Source organism: Akebia trifoliata, chromosome 10 (genome assembly GCF_017979445.1).
Source record: "Akebia trifoliata isolate Shusen 1 chromosome 10, ASM1797944v1, whole genome shotgun sequence".
Classification (NCBI taxonomy): domain Eukaryota; kingdom Viridiplantae; phylum Streptophyta; class Magnoliopsida; order Ranunculales; family Lardizabalaceae; genus Akebia; species Akebia trifoliata.
Window position 1 is genome coordinate 7,716,957 of NC_141384.1, and position 17,790 is coordinate 7,734,746.

General features: G+C 34.8%; 1 protein-coding gene and 1 long non-coding RNA gene across 8 annotated transcripts; both read left to right on the top strand.

The window, feature by feature from the left end:
• The first annotated feature begins 215 nt into the window (after nucleotides 1–215).
• Nucleotides 216–5,467, top strand: LOC147393038 (uncharacterized). 5 transcript variants are annotated; one of them, XR_015182404.1, is made up of 9 exons: nucleotides 216–866; nucleotides 943–985; nucleotides 2,326–2,465; nucleotides 2,557–2,712; nucleotides 2,806–2,922; nucleotides 3,349–3,481; nucleotides 4,236–4,333; nucleotides 4,614–4,685; nucleotides 5,050–5,445. It is a non-coding gene; the product is annotated as an uncharacterized LOC147393038 (long non-coding RNA). The 5 variants fall into 5 exon arrangements; XR_015182406.1 differs by having other exon boundaries at nucleotides 943–2,465; nucleotides 4,236–4,395; nucleotides 5,050–5,467; XR_015182407.1 differs by having other exon boundaries at nucleotides 943–2,465; nucleotides 4,600–4,685; nucleotides 5,050–5,467.
• Nucleotides 5,468–8,337: 2,870 nt separating this feature from the next.
• On the top strand, nucleotides 8,338–17,198 carry LOC147393039 (U-box domain-containing protein 35-like). 3 transcript variants are annotated; one of them, XM_086456569.1, is made up of 11 exons: nucleotides 8,338–8,748; nucleotides 11,564–11,646; nucleotides 11,780–11,901; nucleotides 12,637–12,845; nucleotides 12,949–13,012; nucleotides 13,112–13,397; nucleotides 13,831–13,932; nucleotides 13,997–14,425; nucleotides 15,136–15,894; nucleotides 16,664–16,742; nucleotides 16,832–17,198. In XM_086456569.1, exons 1-10 carry the CDS (start codon nucleotides 8,565–8,567, stop codon nucleotides 16,739–16,741), a joined length of 2,316 nt encoding a protein of 771 aa, XP_086312695.1. In that variant the 5' UTR covers nucleotides 8,338–8,564; the 3' UTR covers nucleotide 16,742; nucleotides 16,832–17,198. The 3 variants fall into 3 exon arrangements, with proteins under 3 accessions (XP_086312695.1, XP_086312693.1, XP_086312694.1); XM_086456567.1 differs by having other exon boundaries at nucleotides 8,339–8,748; nucleotides 12,946–13,012; XM_086456568.1 differs by having other exon boundaries at nucleotides 8,339–8,748; nucleotides 12,640–12,845; nucleotides 12,946–13,012.
• Nucleotides 17,199–17,790: the final 592 nt, after the last annotated feature.

The window sequence follows — 17,790 nt, forward strand, 5'->3', positions numbered from 1 at the left end:
TTATTAAAATTGTAAAATTATCGTTTTGTCTTCGGAGAGGACTTTTTGCATTTTAAGTTATTTTTCAATGTTCCAAGATATTTTGGAATCGATTTTTCGTAAGGAATTCAATGAAATTATTGGTTTGTGTCATTTACAAAATTTTTTGTGCAAAATGATCGTGAACTTTATGAGGGATATTTTTGTTTTTATCAAATTTTGTGAAAATTACACTACAAAAATAGTGGCTTTTAGCGACCCATTTTCAGCGGCGGTCAAAATAAGCGTCACCATACAACACAGCCTGCGAGCCAAAAAAATGAAATTTCGCATAAAAACCTCTCTCCCTCTCCCTGTATTAATGGATTTTGTACCACCTCTCTCTCTCTCTCTCAAGTTCATCACAACTCATCTACATCTAGGATTTTCGATGTTAATGGAGGAAAATTTTCAGTCTAATTGATCTCTCTCTCTCTCTCTCTCTGTATCAAGTTCATCACAGCTCCTCTACATCTAGGGTTTCGAAGTTAATGGAGAAAAATTTTCAGTCTAATTGGTTTCTCTCTCTCTCTCTCTCCTCTCTCTCTGTGTATCAAGTTCCTCTTCACATTTTTTTGGAGTTTTGAGAATCTAAATTGCAAATTTTGTAGTTCTTTGATCAATGGAGGGGATGTCGAATGAGCTATTTCTTTTCTCGAATCTGTAATTTCGAAGTTCGAAACCCTAAATTCATCTCCTTCAGATCTCCAATTGGCCTCAACTCTCATCGACTTGGCCAATCTTTACTCCTCTCGAGGTTTCTCTCTAAAATCTGATGAACTTTGAACTCGCGCTTTTCTCATCAAACAAAGATCTCAATCAAATCAACCAATTCACCCTCCTTTAAGGTTAGGCTTTCTTACTTTGTTCTTCTTCTTCATTTTTTTTTTTTTTGAATTTTAATATTGTTAGTTTGAATTTCAGGGATTGGGAGATTGTAAAGAAGGTAGATTCGGTGAAAAATGAGGTTTCAACTTCTGATGCTTCAGTTTGCGATGTCTCTGTTTCGTCTGAGATGGTGATTTCTCTTGGTTTAATTTCATGTCTTTTATTTTTTATTTTTTCTTTTTATTGATCTCTAGTTCTTTCGATTGATGAACTTCGATAATATACTTGTGTATGAAAATTCTTATTGTTGTTTCATGATTTTGATTTTTTTGGTGGAAATTTTACTTTGTGATTGCTAGACTCATTCGATAATCCTTGTTATAAATTTGTGTGTGTGTATGTGTGTGTGTAAGCTAGACTTGAACCCATGACACAAAAATGCATTGTGGTATGTGAACCAAACCAAGCCATGGGTCCAAACCCTTCCTGTGGAAGCAAGTCAGACCATTAACGAAGTAATCAGAGTACATGTCTCCAAGGAGGAGCCTCATAGCTTACAACACCCTCAGAGGGCTGATTGTTCCACCGAAAGCTACCTAACTTCACCTGGTAGTCTTGCAGCATTGTCTTTGGAAATGTCTCCACCGGGAAGGAAGAAACCAAATTCACAATTGATTTGTTTATGTTGGCTTCCATCATCTATTGATTCTTGTTTTTCTTGTGTTGCTTTTCTCTGGTTACAAACCAGGTTGGTTGATGGATCTCTTCAAATTTTCTCTATTTTTAGTTCTTGATTCTAGGTTCTGTTGGATAATTTTTTGTGTCATCTTTTTTGTTTTGATGTGGTTAAGTTGGCATAATCTTTTTGTAGGAATTGGATTTGTTCATTATGGGTTGATGATGCTTTTGAATCTTTGAATTGGGACGTTTAGTGGGTAGAATTTTGAACCAGAATAGTACTAAATTCATAATTAATTTGAATGATTTGTTTATGTTGGCTTCCATCATCTGTTAATTCTTTGAATACTTTTGAGTTTTTTGTGGAAATCTAATAAGTCAACATTAGTTGAGTTCTGTTTTGGAGAAAATGGGATAGGTGATGCTTGAGATCTGGGTTTTCTGTTGTTTTGCTGTGAACATTCTTTCTCTTAATAAAATTTTCAGTTATCAACTATGACCTTACAAGCCATCTGAAAGCAAAATCTTTGAACCAATAGAAAACAAGTTGCGTTGTGCTTCAAAGTTTATGGAATTCTTGTGCCTCATCTTGTTTCAAAATGAATTCATTTCTTTATTTCTTTCTTTTCTTCTAAAATCTTCTTGGACTTGGGTCAAATGGATTTAATATTTATAATTGTAGTACCACGCAACTAAGAATTGTGATTCGGGATTACAATGTGGTTACCCACTACACTATAGGTTCATAACTTCCAACACAATTTAGAGCTAATTTTCTTTCTTCTTTTTTTCTCCTTTTAGGGGACACTTTCTCTAATCCAGTTGGAAGTCCCTATTATGATGCACCGGAGGTGTTGAAAAAGAATTATGGACCTGAATCTGATGTATGGAGTGCTGGAATTACCTTATACCATTTACTAAGTGGTGTAACTCCTTTTTCAGTAGGTACTTCATCCCTTAAAGAATATTACTTCTTTCTATCTATGCCATGTATTTTTACCAACTTTTTATTGTACCACTTGTTAAATGCAGTCAAAGATTTGTATTTCATCCTCAAACAGATTGTAGAAGAGAAGATAGAGTTTGAGTCTGAACCATGGCCTAAAATCTCAGAAAACGCCAACGATTTGACAAGAAAAATGCTTGGAAGGAATCCGAAGGAAAGACCGACTGTTCATCAAGTTCTGTGTGACTGATTTTAATTTTATTAATATTAAACAAGAAAGGAAAAAAATATGTGCCGTAGAATGGTGATAGTGAAGTGGGTTTCTATACTAACAGGTCACCCATGGATTGTGGATGATGGAGTTCCCCCAGATAAAACCTCTAGACTCTGCTGTCTTATCACGTCTCAAGCATTTCTCTACGATGAATAAACTCAAGAAGATTGCTACAAGGGTAAGCTTTTTTCCATCTAATATCACTGCTTTCTTAAATGATGATTTACAAGAAACTTAGATTTTTCCACTTGAGGAGATGTTGGCATGCATGAATTATGTCTTAAAAGTGTCAATTACTAGATGAAATAGGACACATAATGGACCAAGTATGTATAGTTAAAATAGTTTGGTATTTGACATGAGTGTGGCATCCCTTTTGAAGTTCTTTTTTCTTTTTGTTTTTTGATAGATATAAAATCTGTTAATCAGATTAAAGGAAATAAAGGAGGTTGTATGGATTTGCCTTAAGAAAAGCAAAAACACAGAACAATACAAAAGCCGCAACCTTACAAGCTCTGTTAATAGTATCTTGGTTTTGAGATTATTTACATTTTTATCCCTGAATATTTTTGAGTGGCGTTATGATGCTTGAATTTTTCAACAGGTGATGCATTGGGTAGCTTAAAAGCCAACTTAGTCGATACTACAAACGTCTTACAAAGTTGGGATACTACATTTGCGAATCCCTGCACATGGTTTCATATTACATGCAGCCTTGACAACAAAGTTATAAGGATGTAAGTAAAAAATTGTCCATAACTTTTGCAATATTAAATGCTTATGATTGGTATAGCATACATGATGGTGAATGTGATTATCTTCACATGTCTTGTTTTAGTGATTTTGGAAATGCGGGTTTGTCTGGTCAACTGACTGCACAACTTGGTGTATTTACTTATCTCTGCTTGCTTTTCCATGTTAATACATGCTTTTCCACAAGTACTGACACCCCACTAGGTTTTCGAAAGACTTGCACGCTTAAGTTGGTATTGATTATTTCTTACATGAAGTGCTCCTTGTCAACAAAATTGACTTAATTTCTTTTCTATGACTTTTGATGGGATTGAGCTAATAGCTTAATGGTGGACTGTTCATGGTGTCATAATAACTTGCATGTTATGTGGGTAATCAGAGACATGGTCAAGGTGTCATCAAAATGGTATTTACAGATAAAACTGAATTATCGGACTCATGTAGGCCCATTTTGAAGTATTTTATATTAGTTTAATATTCTGTTTTGCAGTATTATACCTATAATTGGTTTAATATTCTGTTAAACAAGAACTTATCAAATATGCATTCTTTTAAACATGAGGGGCTACAGCTTTCATTTTTTTTTTAGAAAAAAGAATTTCTTTTGTATGGGCCTGTAGAAATCATTATTGGTTGAAATGATTTTGTTTTTTAGAATTGGTTATATGCCAAAAGCAATTGTAATAGAAGTATTTTTTGAAGAATGTTTACTAACCAATCAAATACAATGATTTTCAGGATGTTTATTCGACCAATGGACCGAACAATCCATGCCTCACTGCTTGCTCTTATGCTCCAACTCTCGGCTGTAATGGTAGTGACTGACATGTCGGATGGTATGTAGTATCATTGTCGTCTCTAGTTTGTCATCAATTATCCATTAGAGAATTCAAATATGGTATGTTTTGTGTTATTAGATCAACTTTGTATGTTGTTGAGAACGCATTTGACACAAAGAAAAACTTGCCAATTTGATTAAGTATATGTCATTGTTATGCTAGACATTTTGCTGAATCGGAGTCTTGACTCCGAAGAGAATCCCATGGACATTTATCTTAAGATCTAATTAGTGATCCACTTGGTTTTGATTGATCCAATTCAGTTTTATGTGACTAGGCTTATAGTGTACACTCAACTTCGAGGAGAAGTACCGCATCACCTGTTCAGTTCCCCTCAATTACAAACAGTGTAAGTATCTGCCGACTCTCAAAAAAATGTGAAATAGTTCACAAATGAATCTAAGTGCAATGCACATGTTATTACATGTTGTGGGCTAGATTTTCCATGATCTTTGTCACAAGTTGGAACATGTGCCAAAGATCTTATGAGGCTTTGTACAATCCCCAAAATTTTTGCGATTTTTTTTTCTTGATTTATCAAAATTAAACTGAATTGAACCCCATTGCATAACTGTCGAATCCGAACTTAGTTGTTATAATTACCATACAAGGAAAAAGAAGAAGAAATTGCAAATCTACTTAAAGGAACTATATGTATCCTCATAATATATAGATAATGTTTGGAAGTTGATAGTTTGAAAATGTGATGGCAGGAATTTAAAGCACAACGATTTAAACGACACCTGGGAACCATTTGAAGGTCATGATAAAAGAGCTTGTGTTCTTATTCACATTTTCTTTTATGCTTTTACTAGGTTTTATGTTGTAAGTTAAAATTGATGTTGTTATCTAAGAGTCTACAAAGAGGAGAGGGTTTTTTATTTTTATTTTTATTTTTATATTATAGAGTTGTTGTAATGAGGTGGTTGCTTTGTTTGGTTGAGACTTGAGATGTATCAAAACTTACTTACTATGTACTCCTTTGTAATTTATGAGAATTTCTAAAGTTAATTAGTTATGGTTAATTATAAGTGCATTGTATCCAAAGATTGTTAAGTAATTGTATTTAATTAATAGGTTGTATAAAATAGGTATTTAATTACAAGTAATTTTTAAAATCAAAGAAATTAAAAATTAAAAAAATCTTATTAGTGACGGTCATTATCGCTATTATAGGCGTTCAAATTGTACATGGTTTACATTTATAGCGACGGTAATACAATTAATTAGCGGCGGTTTTTAACCGTCACTATAGGTCTCATTAACATCTATAACGACGGTAATACAATAATTAGCGGCGGTTTTTGACCGTCACTATAGGGTTTAATATGGTTTTTAGCGACGTCGCCTATAGTGGCGTTACACGTGGCCATCACTATTAATAATAGCGGCGGTTTTTTAGTATTTGCGACGGTTTTTGACCCCCGCTAAAAGCCTAAAATTTTGTAGTGTTAGCAAAATGGTTTATTTGGTTTCGAATTGTTGTTTTATGTATTCGAATGGGTTTCCCTAAACGTAAAGGAGAGGCTCTAAAGATGTTTTGATGTTAGGGGTATTTTGATAATTTGATCATTTTTTAGTAATTTTTATCGTAAAGCTTCTTAGCGCAGCGTAGTTTTTATAGTTTTGTTAGTTTGAGATACCTCATCTGAATTTCTGAAACATATCTGGTAACAAATAAAGCATTAGAATAATCATCAATCATTGGGAAGCGTCGCAATCGAGTTGACGAGTTGATTAATCAGGCGAGTGCAAAAATGGGGTGTCTACAAAAATATAAAAATATTTAAAAAAAAAAATCTACGAATCATTATAAAGTTTTCCCTTTATAAAAAAATCCTCATTAATTGTGAAAGTATCAACTTGATTACAATTTGTTCTAGTAATTAGTAAATAAAAGTTAATATTATTATTATTATTATTTTTTTTTAATTTAAATTTAAATTTATCATTTTTTCAAGTTCTAAATTTCAGAAAAGATAGCCTACATTAAGCTCGAAGACATAGTTTATATGGATACTTGATGAACTTTATGTAATACCTATTAACTTTAAAAGATGGGGAGGTCTTAAACTATCCATAATGTAAAAAGGAAATAATCAAACAAATCGGTTATGGATACCCGCTTCATAGAACTGAGTTGATTCCGACCAATTAATTCGTTCCTTCTAAATCCAACTCTAATATGGTATGTTGAGAAAAGATTGAACTATGATTTTCAATTATAGGTGTCTTACTCTATTCTAGTTAAAAGAGTACTCATTGAAACCCTATTAATTATAAGGGGTGTATCATCATCAAAACCTTATCCAAAAGATTTGGGTGGTCAATTTCATGAATCTTGTTCTTCTATTCAATTTTGTTAAAAGTCAAATCTTATACTGTTAAAAGTATATTTATATATATCTACCTTGATTATCTCAATTCACATCTTTAGCCTTCATGCTGCTTTTTTAGAACCTTCAACTTCTTGTATATTTCTTTTAGAAGAGATTCATAATCCTAATAATCAAAATGAGAAATGTTAGCATGCAACTCCTTTAAAGTGTTGAATGGATTCTGGCACAAAAGATAGAAGAACATATATATTTTTACATGATTAAAATGCATTTTAAATTTAAAAAAATTTAATTTTTTTTTTTTGTAAACAATATATCTGCTCATCTTCTTTAAAATTCAACTGGTTAGAACGTGCCAACTGAGTCAAGCCAACACAAAAAGTCAATGAGTTCGGTAGATGTATTACGTGCGGCCCACTGGATTGATCATAGTCATTTTATGTTACAACGAGTCGGTACTACTATAATATGGTGGAACCAATTGTACCCATTATTTCTCCTAGGCAATGTCTGCCGTAGAGTACTTTTTTATCTCCCGGTCCAAAAGCTATTTGCTATTTGGCAAGTGGTGCAAATAACATGAACAATAAGAGAAAAAGTTGCTCTCTCCTGCATAGGGAAAAAGGGAAATTTAGTGATGGGATCACCTTGTGGCATTCAAAATCACAATCCGATGATATGGGAGTGTAGATGACAAAATTCTAAGAACTTTTAAGAATAAGAAAAAAAAATAAAAAAAAATTTATCATTAAATTTTAATTTTAAGTTAGAGTACTTCGTAGCCATTCATTTTCAATTCCATGGATCTAATTTGAAAAGTATTTTTCTTTTTTAATATGAATTTTGTATAGAATCTTAAAGGATGTGATTTTAAATTGACAATATGAATCCATGTGGTCTTAATGACTCATTTTAAGATTTTAAATTTTAAAATTGAAATTTGTGGGTAGAGGATGTGCGGGTAAGAGGGAGAAATTTTCTCTCTATTGCTGGCATCATTTACACCACATGTTAAACAATTGTTAGACTGTGAGTAAAACAATTTTTGTCAATTGTGAGACACAAAAATTACATGTGTCCAATGAAACGAAAGGTGTAAATGTGAAGATATTATGAGAGATTCCAACATAACTAATGTTTAGGAGTAACTTTATAAATTAACTTGTTATATTAATCAAAGAATAAAACTTTGATTACTAAGTTAATAAGGAAAAATTCTTGATCTCATTACCTTGTGGCATCTAAAAAATGAACCGATACCACAAAGATACCACAAAGATGTTGAAGACACAATTCTAAGAATTTTAAAGAAAAATTATAAGAAAAAAAAAATCATTGACTTTTGATTTTAAAATTGAAAATTCAGTGGCCAATCATTTTCAAAACCTTGGATCAAGTAAAAAAGAAAAAAAAGGAATTTTTTTTGTTTATTTAATGTGAGTTTTTGGATGAAATCTATAGGGTAGGTTGTGGTGTTGGAATGGCAAATGAGTAAATCCATGAGGGCCAACGACCCGGATTAAGATTCGACTCCTATATTAATAAAAAATTTGGTCAAAGGGTTAACTGTCCGCAAATGAAGGTGGTGGAAGAAAGTCGGGTGAGGGAGAATGAAAGTTGGTTTGTGGTTTCTATTTGAACGTATTAAAAAGGTTATTAGAGAGAGAGAGGGGTGTCTCTCGCCTCTTATCTCGTTTAAGGTACAAGAGAGGGAAACAAAATCTCTAAGCTTGGGTGGGTCTTTTGAATTTAACCTCCCCCAAGACTCAGAGAGAGAGAGAGAGAGTGGGTTGTTGATGAGTTGTATTTTTCTCTAATTGTTCCAACATTTGAGTCTCTTAGAGATCTTGTTGGAGAGAGAGAGAGAGAGAGAGAGAGAGAGGGAGAGAATGTGGCTGCCAAAGGGTAATGTCGATAAGAAGGAAGAAGGAAATGGGTTGGTAGCAGTTGCCATAGACAAGGACAAAGGGAGCCAACATGCTATGAAATGGGCAGTTGATCACCTTCTCCATAAGGGCCAAACTGTAATTTTACTCCATGTCAACCAGAAACCACCATCTGGTCACACACCAAGTAAATCTCTCTCTCTCTCTCTCTCTCTCTCATATGTAAATCATGTTTCCTCACAAACATATTTGCAAGGAGTGATTTTTCGCTCACACTGCTCAGACTCTTCAGTGCTTGCCACGTCAAGCATATAAGGGTAGCTTTGTAACTAACAAGGGTACTTTTATAAATTAGGGATGGATGTGATTGGTTCATCCCAGATTTCTATGAGCTTTGTGAGGAAATTCTTTTTTTTGAGTCGCGATAATCTGATTACCTTATGTGGCAGACTCAATAGACTACCCTGACCTGATAAGTTTGGGAACCGTAGATCTGCGCTCCTTGAGATACGAGGCTGCACTTTCCCATAAAAAAATATATATCTTGAGGGAATCGTGTATATCGAGAAGTGCAGATCTACGGTTCCAAATTTGTCACATCAGATAGTCAATTGAGTTTGCCACGTGGGGTAGTCAGATTATCACAGCTTAACAAAATTCTATTTACGAGATGGGATTACATGGACCCAAGGACCATCCATCTCTATGGAGCACATGTCAACGTGGCACCTAAATACACTATTAGGTGCCACATGTACGTAGAACATAAAATTTTATAAACTCTTACAAAAATAGAATTGAGAGATTTTTTCACCGTTGGACTTAAATTTTAAATCTAAGAGTTCGATGACCATCCATTTTTAAACTCAAGATCCAACACCAGAAAATGCTTATTTAGGAGGAATTTTTTTTTCAAATCCAATCTAGACGACAAACAAGAGGCTGAATTGTCATTTCACCCAATGCAATAGTCCAAATGACCCAAATGTGAACCTCGGTCCATGCTCTATGTGGTCCCTTGGTCCATGCAACTTTTTCCCTATTTTTACAATAATAATAAATATATTTATGAAAACATGACCAACTTTTGATAAATTTACGATTTTGACTTACTATTCATTTTAATCATTAGAACGTGATGACAATGATATCCGAGGTTTTAAAGTGGCAATTTTGCAGGTTTAAAATGAGAATCTCACAGGTATCAATTGACTATCGTACAAGTTTTGCTAGTTTTAGCGAGATTGTAACGATAGAAACCAGCAAAATTGTCACTTTGGAGGGAAAAACCAACGAGTTTATCACTATAAACTTGTGATTTCATCGCTTGAAAATCGTACGATTTCGCATGTTCACGTTTTGGTAATTAAAATGAATAGTTAGCTGGAATCATAAATTTCTCAAATTTGGCTCATGAAATGCTAATTTACCCATGATAATATTGATTTTTCCATAGTTCAAATCCTAAGAATGAAATAAATTTTTTTTTTTTTTTTGCCAAGTAAGAAAATGATAATTTTACTCTACTAAAGATATGGTTCAACTACCAATAAAAAAAGATATGGCTCAAGATAGTGTTGTGACATTTCTAATACATTAGTAGCATCTTCACAAAATAAGAAAAGTAAAGAAGAAATGGGGAAGAAGATGTTGATTTGAAGTTAGATCTCTTATACCAATTCGAGATGGCCGATCTCCTAAATCAAAAGGATTCTATTTAAATTTTCACAAATATAAACAACTAATTTTAAGAAGTGAATGGATTCATAGGGCCACAGACTATGACGATGGAAATATAGGTTTTACGTTTCAAAATGAGTTCTACACAATCGATCATTCGATCACACAAAAATAATACTAGTATAAGTAGTAAAATGTTTAGGGGGCTAGTGTCATTGACATCATCTATTCCTTATACCAAATATTTAACAGTGCCCCACCATATGTTGCATCCGAGTTGCAACATGGATGTAAATTAATAAATTAATTTTGGTACTAAACTTTTATAAGTTTAAGGGTGTCTTCTTTGAAGATTTGTAAGAGTATGCCTAAATCATATATGCCTTTTTTTTTATCTTTCCTGTCCTTTTCTGTTTTCCTATCTTCTTTCGTTAGGTTCGGTTGACCTCCATTGTTGATTCCCAAAGGATTTCCGATAATATTTTATTTCTATAAAAAAATTGTCCGAGACCCTTTTATTACATTATAAGATAGACGATTAAGTGAGTGCGTGTTGATTATTTTGCAACCCACTCTATAAGTTACATGTGCGAAAGCAAAGGACGCCACATAATTGCTAGTAAAAAGATAAAATTAATAATCCCTGTGAAGTAGCATAAAAAAAAACTAAGAACAAGATCCAGATATTCTCTCTCTCTTTTTGAAGATGAGGGCGTCCAAACCCGTAGGCCTAACTTACAGGGTGAGGCAACTGGCCTCTTAGAGCACCATATCTCACCCAAATCTCTCAGTACATGCACTACCCCACATATACCAATTAAGACAGAATAAATCCCTATGGGTGACAAATGAGAGGGCTTGAGCACAAGACTTCTCCATTTTTAGAAGGAGGACCTGACTAGTATGCCCAGCACTTGTTAGTTACACAGAGGGGTATAATACGAGGACTTCTAAGGAGGTCACCCATCCTAGTACTACATCGCTCAAAGACACTTAATTGTGAAGTTCTGATGGGATTCAGTGCATTAATGCCGGTATGATCGCACCAAAAATGAAAAATAAGATGGACTATTAAATCAAATATTCTTTTTAAAATTTACTTTATAGAGAATACAACAATGAATCAGTCAAAATGTCACATTTATTTTCAATCAATGACAAGAACAATTTTTTTAATTTTTTTTTGCAAGGTAAGCAAGATTAGTGGTCAGTAATTAGTAGGAGAAGGCGGGTTTTGAAGTGTTCTTCATCTTTGCAAAAAATATTGCTTCTCACCTTTAACTTATGGTCTCTGATATCTTGTTCTATTTTTTCGCATGCAGTGTCCATTAACGATCCCAAACATCATGAAATTGATACCAAGGAAATGTTCCTCCCCTTTCGCTGCTTTTGTATGCGAAAAGATGTTGGTGCTCGGTCTCTTATACATTTATACTAACTATTTGGCAGAAAAAACACTTAAATCTTTAGCATCTCACAGCACACACATATGAACAGGACTTCTAACCTTCTTTTTCCACATAAAATTTTCATATCAGATACAATGCCGAGATATCATAATCGAAGATATGGACATAGCAAAAGCAATAATCGAGTATGTTTCCCACTCTGGAATAGAGACTTTGGTGGTTGGCACCTCAACGAAGAATGCATTTATTCGGTAAGTTCTTCTGTTAAGCTCAATCTGAACTAATTAGTGCTAAAATTAGCAGCAGTTGTTTTCAAGCAAGAGCTCAACAATAATTATTATTAAAAAACGTAAATTTATGCATCTTACTTGAAAGTAGAATCAACCTAAAACATTGAAATGGAGAAAATAGGACTGAAAATTATCCCCTCATCCACCAAATACTTGTATCAAAATCATGTTCAGCTCACCCCCTGACCTTAAGCACTAATAAATTCCCTATTATGGGCCAAATTAAATTATTATTATTATTTTTTTTAATATTAACCAAATACTAGTACAAACTACAAAATGATGTCTGGTTGTATTCCTATTCCCCTGACTATATAATGCAGGAATCACCTACTTTGGGTCCTATTAACTTCATTTTAATCATTAAGGGTCATTTATAAGTAAAATATAAATGAAGCAATAGTGAAATACATTAACTTTATTCCCTCTTTCAATAATACATATCCTATGAACTTTCTTGTCTTTCTTCTCCTCCCCCCTTTCTCAATAATGCTCCTCTAACTTTACTATATTTTCTCTTTTACCCCTTTAACCCCAAATAGGAGGTTTTCAGTGTAAGAATAAGCATGATATGTTGGACAAGCTTTTTTATTTGATTTGAGAGAGTACATATGTTTTTTGTGCCATGCATGCTCATATAAACAACACAATATTTGAGTTTTATTCCATTTTAACCTCATTAATCTTTGTTCACAGAAGATTTAAGAATACAGATATTCCTACCATCGTCTCAAAATCTGCACCAGATTTCTGCACCGTGTATACCATCTCCAAGGGAAAGATATTATCTGTGCGATCTGCCTCCCGACCAGCCCCATCCAACTCTCCCCTCCGAATCCAAACGCAGAACCAAGCCACCCCAATATCCGAACCACATGAAGCACATATTCCCCAAACCTCAAGAGGTCAATTCAGTTTTATAAATCAAAATACCATTTTTTTTTTCTATCTATTCACTTGCATATTAATGGTGGTTCTAACGAAATAAGAGAACTCCTCTTTCAGCAGCTGCCGAGAGTTCACATTCACAATTTTATAACCGTCACTTGAACGATGATATGGATTTTATAAGGTAAGTTATAGAGCATGAAATGGTTTAAGGAAACATGGAAGCCCTGTCTGTGGATGTTAATGGAACTATTGAGCAATGTTTGTTTATAATTGGAAACAGGTCACCTTTCACTAGAGGAGGACGACTCCCAAATGGAAGATCGTATGGGGAGCTTTCAGTTCCGGATACCGACATATCATTTGTTAGCTCTGGGAGGCCAAGCACCGACCACATGTTCCCTTCGCTCTATGACCATATGGAATCAGCCCGGACCCCACGGTTGTCCAACAGCTCAGATACAGATAACCGAGGCTTTGATTTAATGCGCATGGCAACCAAGCCAGTCAATAACGAGGTCTCACTGATGTCATCAGATAATGGAACATCATGGTCATCACAGAACATGGTTAGGACATAAAATCCGAAAACAAAGCATATGTATACATAGCTACCTTGACACCTACATAATACATCCAGAATGGTGTCCCGTTCTTATAACAACGTAAGGTGTCTATGTGGCATGCTTTTATTGGAGTTTAAACATAACGGGCTACGTGTTAGTCTGTTGCGTATTAAACGGCTTGGTTGGGAGTCCTAGCTGATTTAAACTCCAACCAAAAAAGGGTCACATAGACACCGTACCTATGTTATATGAATGGGACAGCGTTCTAGATCCTGATTCTATACATATATGAGGAATGTTAATGTTCAGGACTTCATCGTGGGAATGTTAGCAATCTCCACAACTTTTGGTTTTCCAAAAATATTTGACATTTTTGTCTTTTAGTAAAAGAAGGTAGGGTTGGATAATCTAAACTTATTCATGTTGAAACTTGTAGGATGATGTGGAAGCTGAGATGAGGAGGCTAAAGCTAGAGCTAAAGCAAACAATGAACATGTACAGCACAGCTTGTAAAGAAGCACTAACAGCAAATCAAAAGGTACTGATGCTTTAATTTATGTGTTTGTGATTCCATGTTTCATTTCCAATGTGATGTTTAATAGGCAGTGGAGCTACATCGCTGGAAAGTGGAAGAAGAAATAAAGCTAGAAGAAGCAAGAAAGGCTGAGGAAGCTGCAAAGGTAATTGTGGAAAAGGAGAAAGCAAAGTGCAGGGCAGCACTTGAGGCAGCTGAAGCGTCACAAAGGATTGCAGAGTTAGAAGCACAGAAGAGAGTGAATGCAGAGATGAAGGCACTCAAAGAATCAGAGGAGAAAATGAAGGTGTTAGATTCTCTAGCTCATTCTGATATCAGGTACAGGAAGTACTCTATTGAAGAGATTGAAGTAGCAACAGAGTTTTTTACCGAATCTCGTAAGATTGGTGAAGGGGGCTATGGGCCAGTGTATAAATGTTATTTGGATCACACTCCAGTTGCCGTTAAGGTTCTGCGTCCAGATGCGGCTCAAGGAAGGTCACAGTTTCAGAAAGAGGTGCGTAGGCGTGACTTACAAACTTATTTCTCATATATAATGCATCAAAGTAGGTGATGGTCTTGAAAATAATGTCTGATAGAACCATAGTATTAAATTTCAACCTAATTCCATGATATATTTCCATTTCCACAAGTTCCGACAAGAAATTTGATTGAAAGTTTTTATATGTATGTATTTCGGTGGACATTTCGCGAAATATTTTGATAAATAGTTAAAATTCAATCGAAATAATCAAATGTTAAGTATAAAAATGTAAGATTTTGATTGAAATATTTTGATAAATGGTAAAATTCGACCATAATATTCATATAAGTAGGTGCATACAATCATTCATGTTTTAATTAGTTAAATACATTTGTAACTTATTCATAGATACTTAAGAGATAAAAGAAATTATACATGATAATGTGAGAATATATATTTTATAGATAATGTAGTACATATTCTTTGTTCATTTAAAAAAGTGGTACATAGTGAAGTATTTGTAGTTATATATTTTATTCTCGTTTTTACAATTTTCTAATATTTCTATCATTTCCTTAAAATTGTATTGATTTCTACATTAGTCGAAATTTAATACTTTGGACAGAACGAACAATCATAAAACTCTAAAAATTCAGGTTACACCATAGAATTTTTAATCTTAATGAATTATTTAAGGTTTGATATTATATTTAATGTTACTTTCTCTGGAAACTCCGATGCAGGTTGAAGTACTAAGCTGTATACGACATCCTAACATGGTTCTCCTCCTGGGAGCGTGCCCCGAGTATGGTTGTTTAGTATATGAATACATGGGCAACGGAAGCTTAGAAGACCGACTATTCCAGAGAGGAAACACTCCTATTCTCTCTTGGCAACTAAGATTCCAAATAGCAGCAGAGATTGGTACTGGCTTGCTTTTCCTACACCAGTCTAAACCTGAGCCGATAGTGCATCGTGACCTCAAACCTGGAAACATCTTGCTTGACCGCAACTATGTCAGCAAGATTAGTGACGTTGGCCTTGCAAGACTTGTTCCTCCAACCATCTCCAACGATGTCACACAGTGCCGCATGACATCGACTGCTGGAACTTTTTGTTACATTGACCCGGAGTATCAACAAACAGGAATGCTAGGCATAAAATCTGATATCTATTCACTTGGTATTATGCTTCTACAACTAATTACGGCCAAACCACCGATGGGTCTGGCACACCACATTGAACGGGCTATTGAGAAGGGGACATTGGCTGAGATGCTTGACCCTGCAGTACGGGATTGGCCAATGGAAGAGACACTTTGTTTTGCTAAAATGGCGCTCCAGTGTGCAGAGTTAAGACGGAAAGATCGTCCAGATCTCGGGAAGGAAATCTTGCCGTTGCTCAACAAATTGAGATCACTTGCTGAAGAACATATGAAAAAAATCCATCTGGGTGGCAGTGCAATTGGCTCACCAAACCACAGCTATATCTCCATGATCCACGTAAGTAGATAATGCATAAACTTTTAGCTCAATTAAGAGACTAGGAAGAGAAAAAACAGGAAAAAAAATGTTGAGTGTATGTTTTCCTCCACTCTCGGTTGTGTCATACCCAAGTTGAGCCCCGTGACCCTCTGACATTCATAGTTCTCCCCCTCTTCAACAGATTGGTCTTTTGGAGTAGTTGGTTGTTTAACTTGGTATCATAGCGCTACTTTCGTATAGGTCACGGGTTCAATTCTTTCCGACTTTATGGGTGAGGGGAAGTGTTGAATGTATATTTTTCTCTACTCTCTCAGGTGTGTCATACCCCAGTTAAGCCCCGTGACCCTCATGTATTCATAGTTCTCCCCCTCTCCAGAAGATCGTTCTTTTGGAGTAGTTGGTTGGTTAGCAAAAATCATGAAAAAGCTGAAACACGGCAAAATTTTCTAGACCATGCAGATAATGTTTAAATTTAGATCTAGGAATTTTCCGGCCGAGATATTTCAGTTTTGACCAAGATTGAACAAAACATTGACTCGAAAACACTAAATGTCTTGGTCAAGACAGCCTCGATTTTTCTCATGAGACATTGCCTCGAGATGAGATTTTAAACCTTGACTGCACATATGGTCTTCAAGGCAGGTACTTAAGTTTCATATTGTGAAGAAATTGCAAAATATAACCTAAAAAGTGGGAAATTGATCCTTTGACATACACATCTAAATTACAATATGCATACCAAAAGTTCATTTGGAGAACTTCACAAACTAAAAAGAAATTTTTGCAGGATGTGATGAGTGACCCTTTGGGTTATGATAGCTCGAGGAGCCGTTCAAGTGGATCATCTTGGATAGATAAGCGATGAAGTATGAACTAACAACTAATTTGAAGAACAAAAAAAAAGACAAACTTTTCAAAATTTCATGGAAACTCATTTTACATTTTTGGTTGACAGGTATGTGAAGCCTTGTCTATCCACAATGGATATAGGATATTGACACAGAAGCTGAAGGTGAACAATATATATGCTTACAATTGTTCTGTTAACATGGTTGAGTTAGCAATTATTTTATTTCTTAAATACAAATAAGCTGAGAATGCTCAAGGAGAAGTAAACCAATTGACATATCTCTTAGGATTTTTCGATCGATACCTTTTGTAAGCCCACAATCAGAGAAATGGGTTTCTCATTTTTGTTTGGGAAGTAGGAAGGATGGAAGAGCCTTTGAGGCTAATGCTTCTGCTGACCTAAACATTTATTTTTATGTAACTGAATTTGTTGATTGGCAATGAATTTCTTGAACTTCTAGCACAAAAGCAAATTCCTCTTATAGTTTGTTAATAGCAAGATAGGGGCATGTTAGTATAACAAATATCTAATCATAGACCTGAACCCCACTCATATTGTTGGAAATGTCTCAGAATCTGAGAGAGCATTCCAAACCAGGAACCAACTTTGCAAAGATTCTTAAGTAAAGAACACAAAAACATACATTCTGATGATCTGTATGACTGCAGGGAATTCATTTTCAAGGGAATATGAAAATGAATCACACCTAGGATAATCTAAAAAAGATTGTTGGTTTGTAGTTTGGGTGTGGGGTTAATCGTGAGAGAATAACATTAGGTGGTAGGAAAAGCATTTTCCTTGGGGGTGGGATGTGAGGGCGGAAAATTTCTTTGGGTGGAAAAATGCGCAGTCAAACGCATGTAAGTCACATTTTCCAGGGAAAATCATTTTTCCCTCCCATTTTTTGTGCACTATCATAGAGCGGCAAGAGTTTTTCATAATCAATCAAGGATATTGAAACCGATGGAAAAGAAAGCAATAAGAAAAGGAAAATGCTGGAATGACAGAAACAGGGACACAAAGGTGACAAAAATGATGTGGTGGCGTGCACATAAACCATAGAT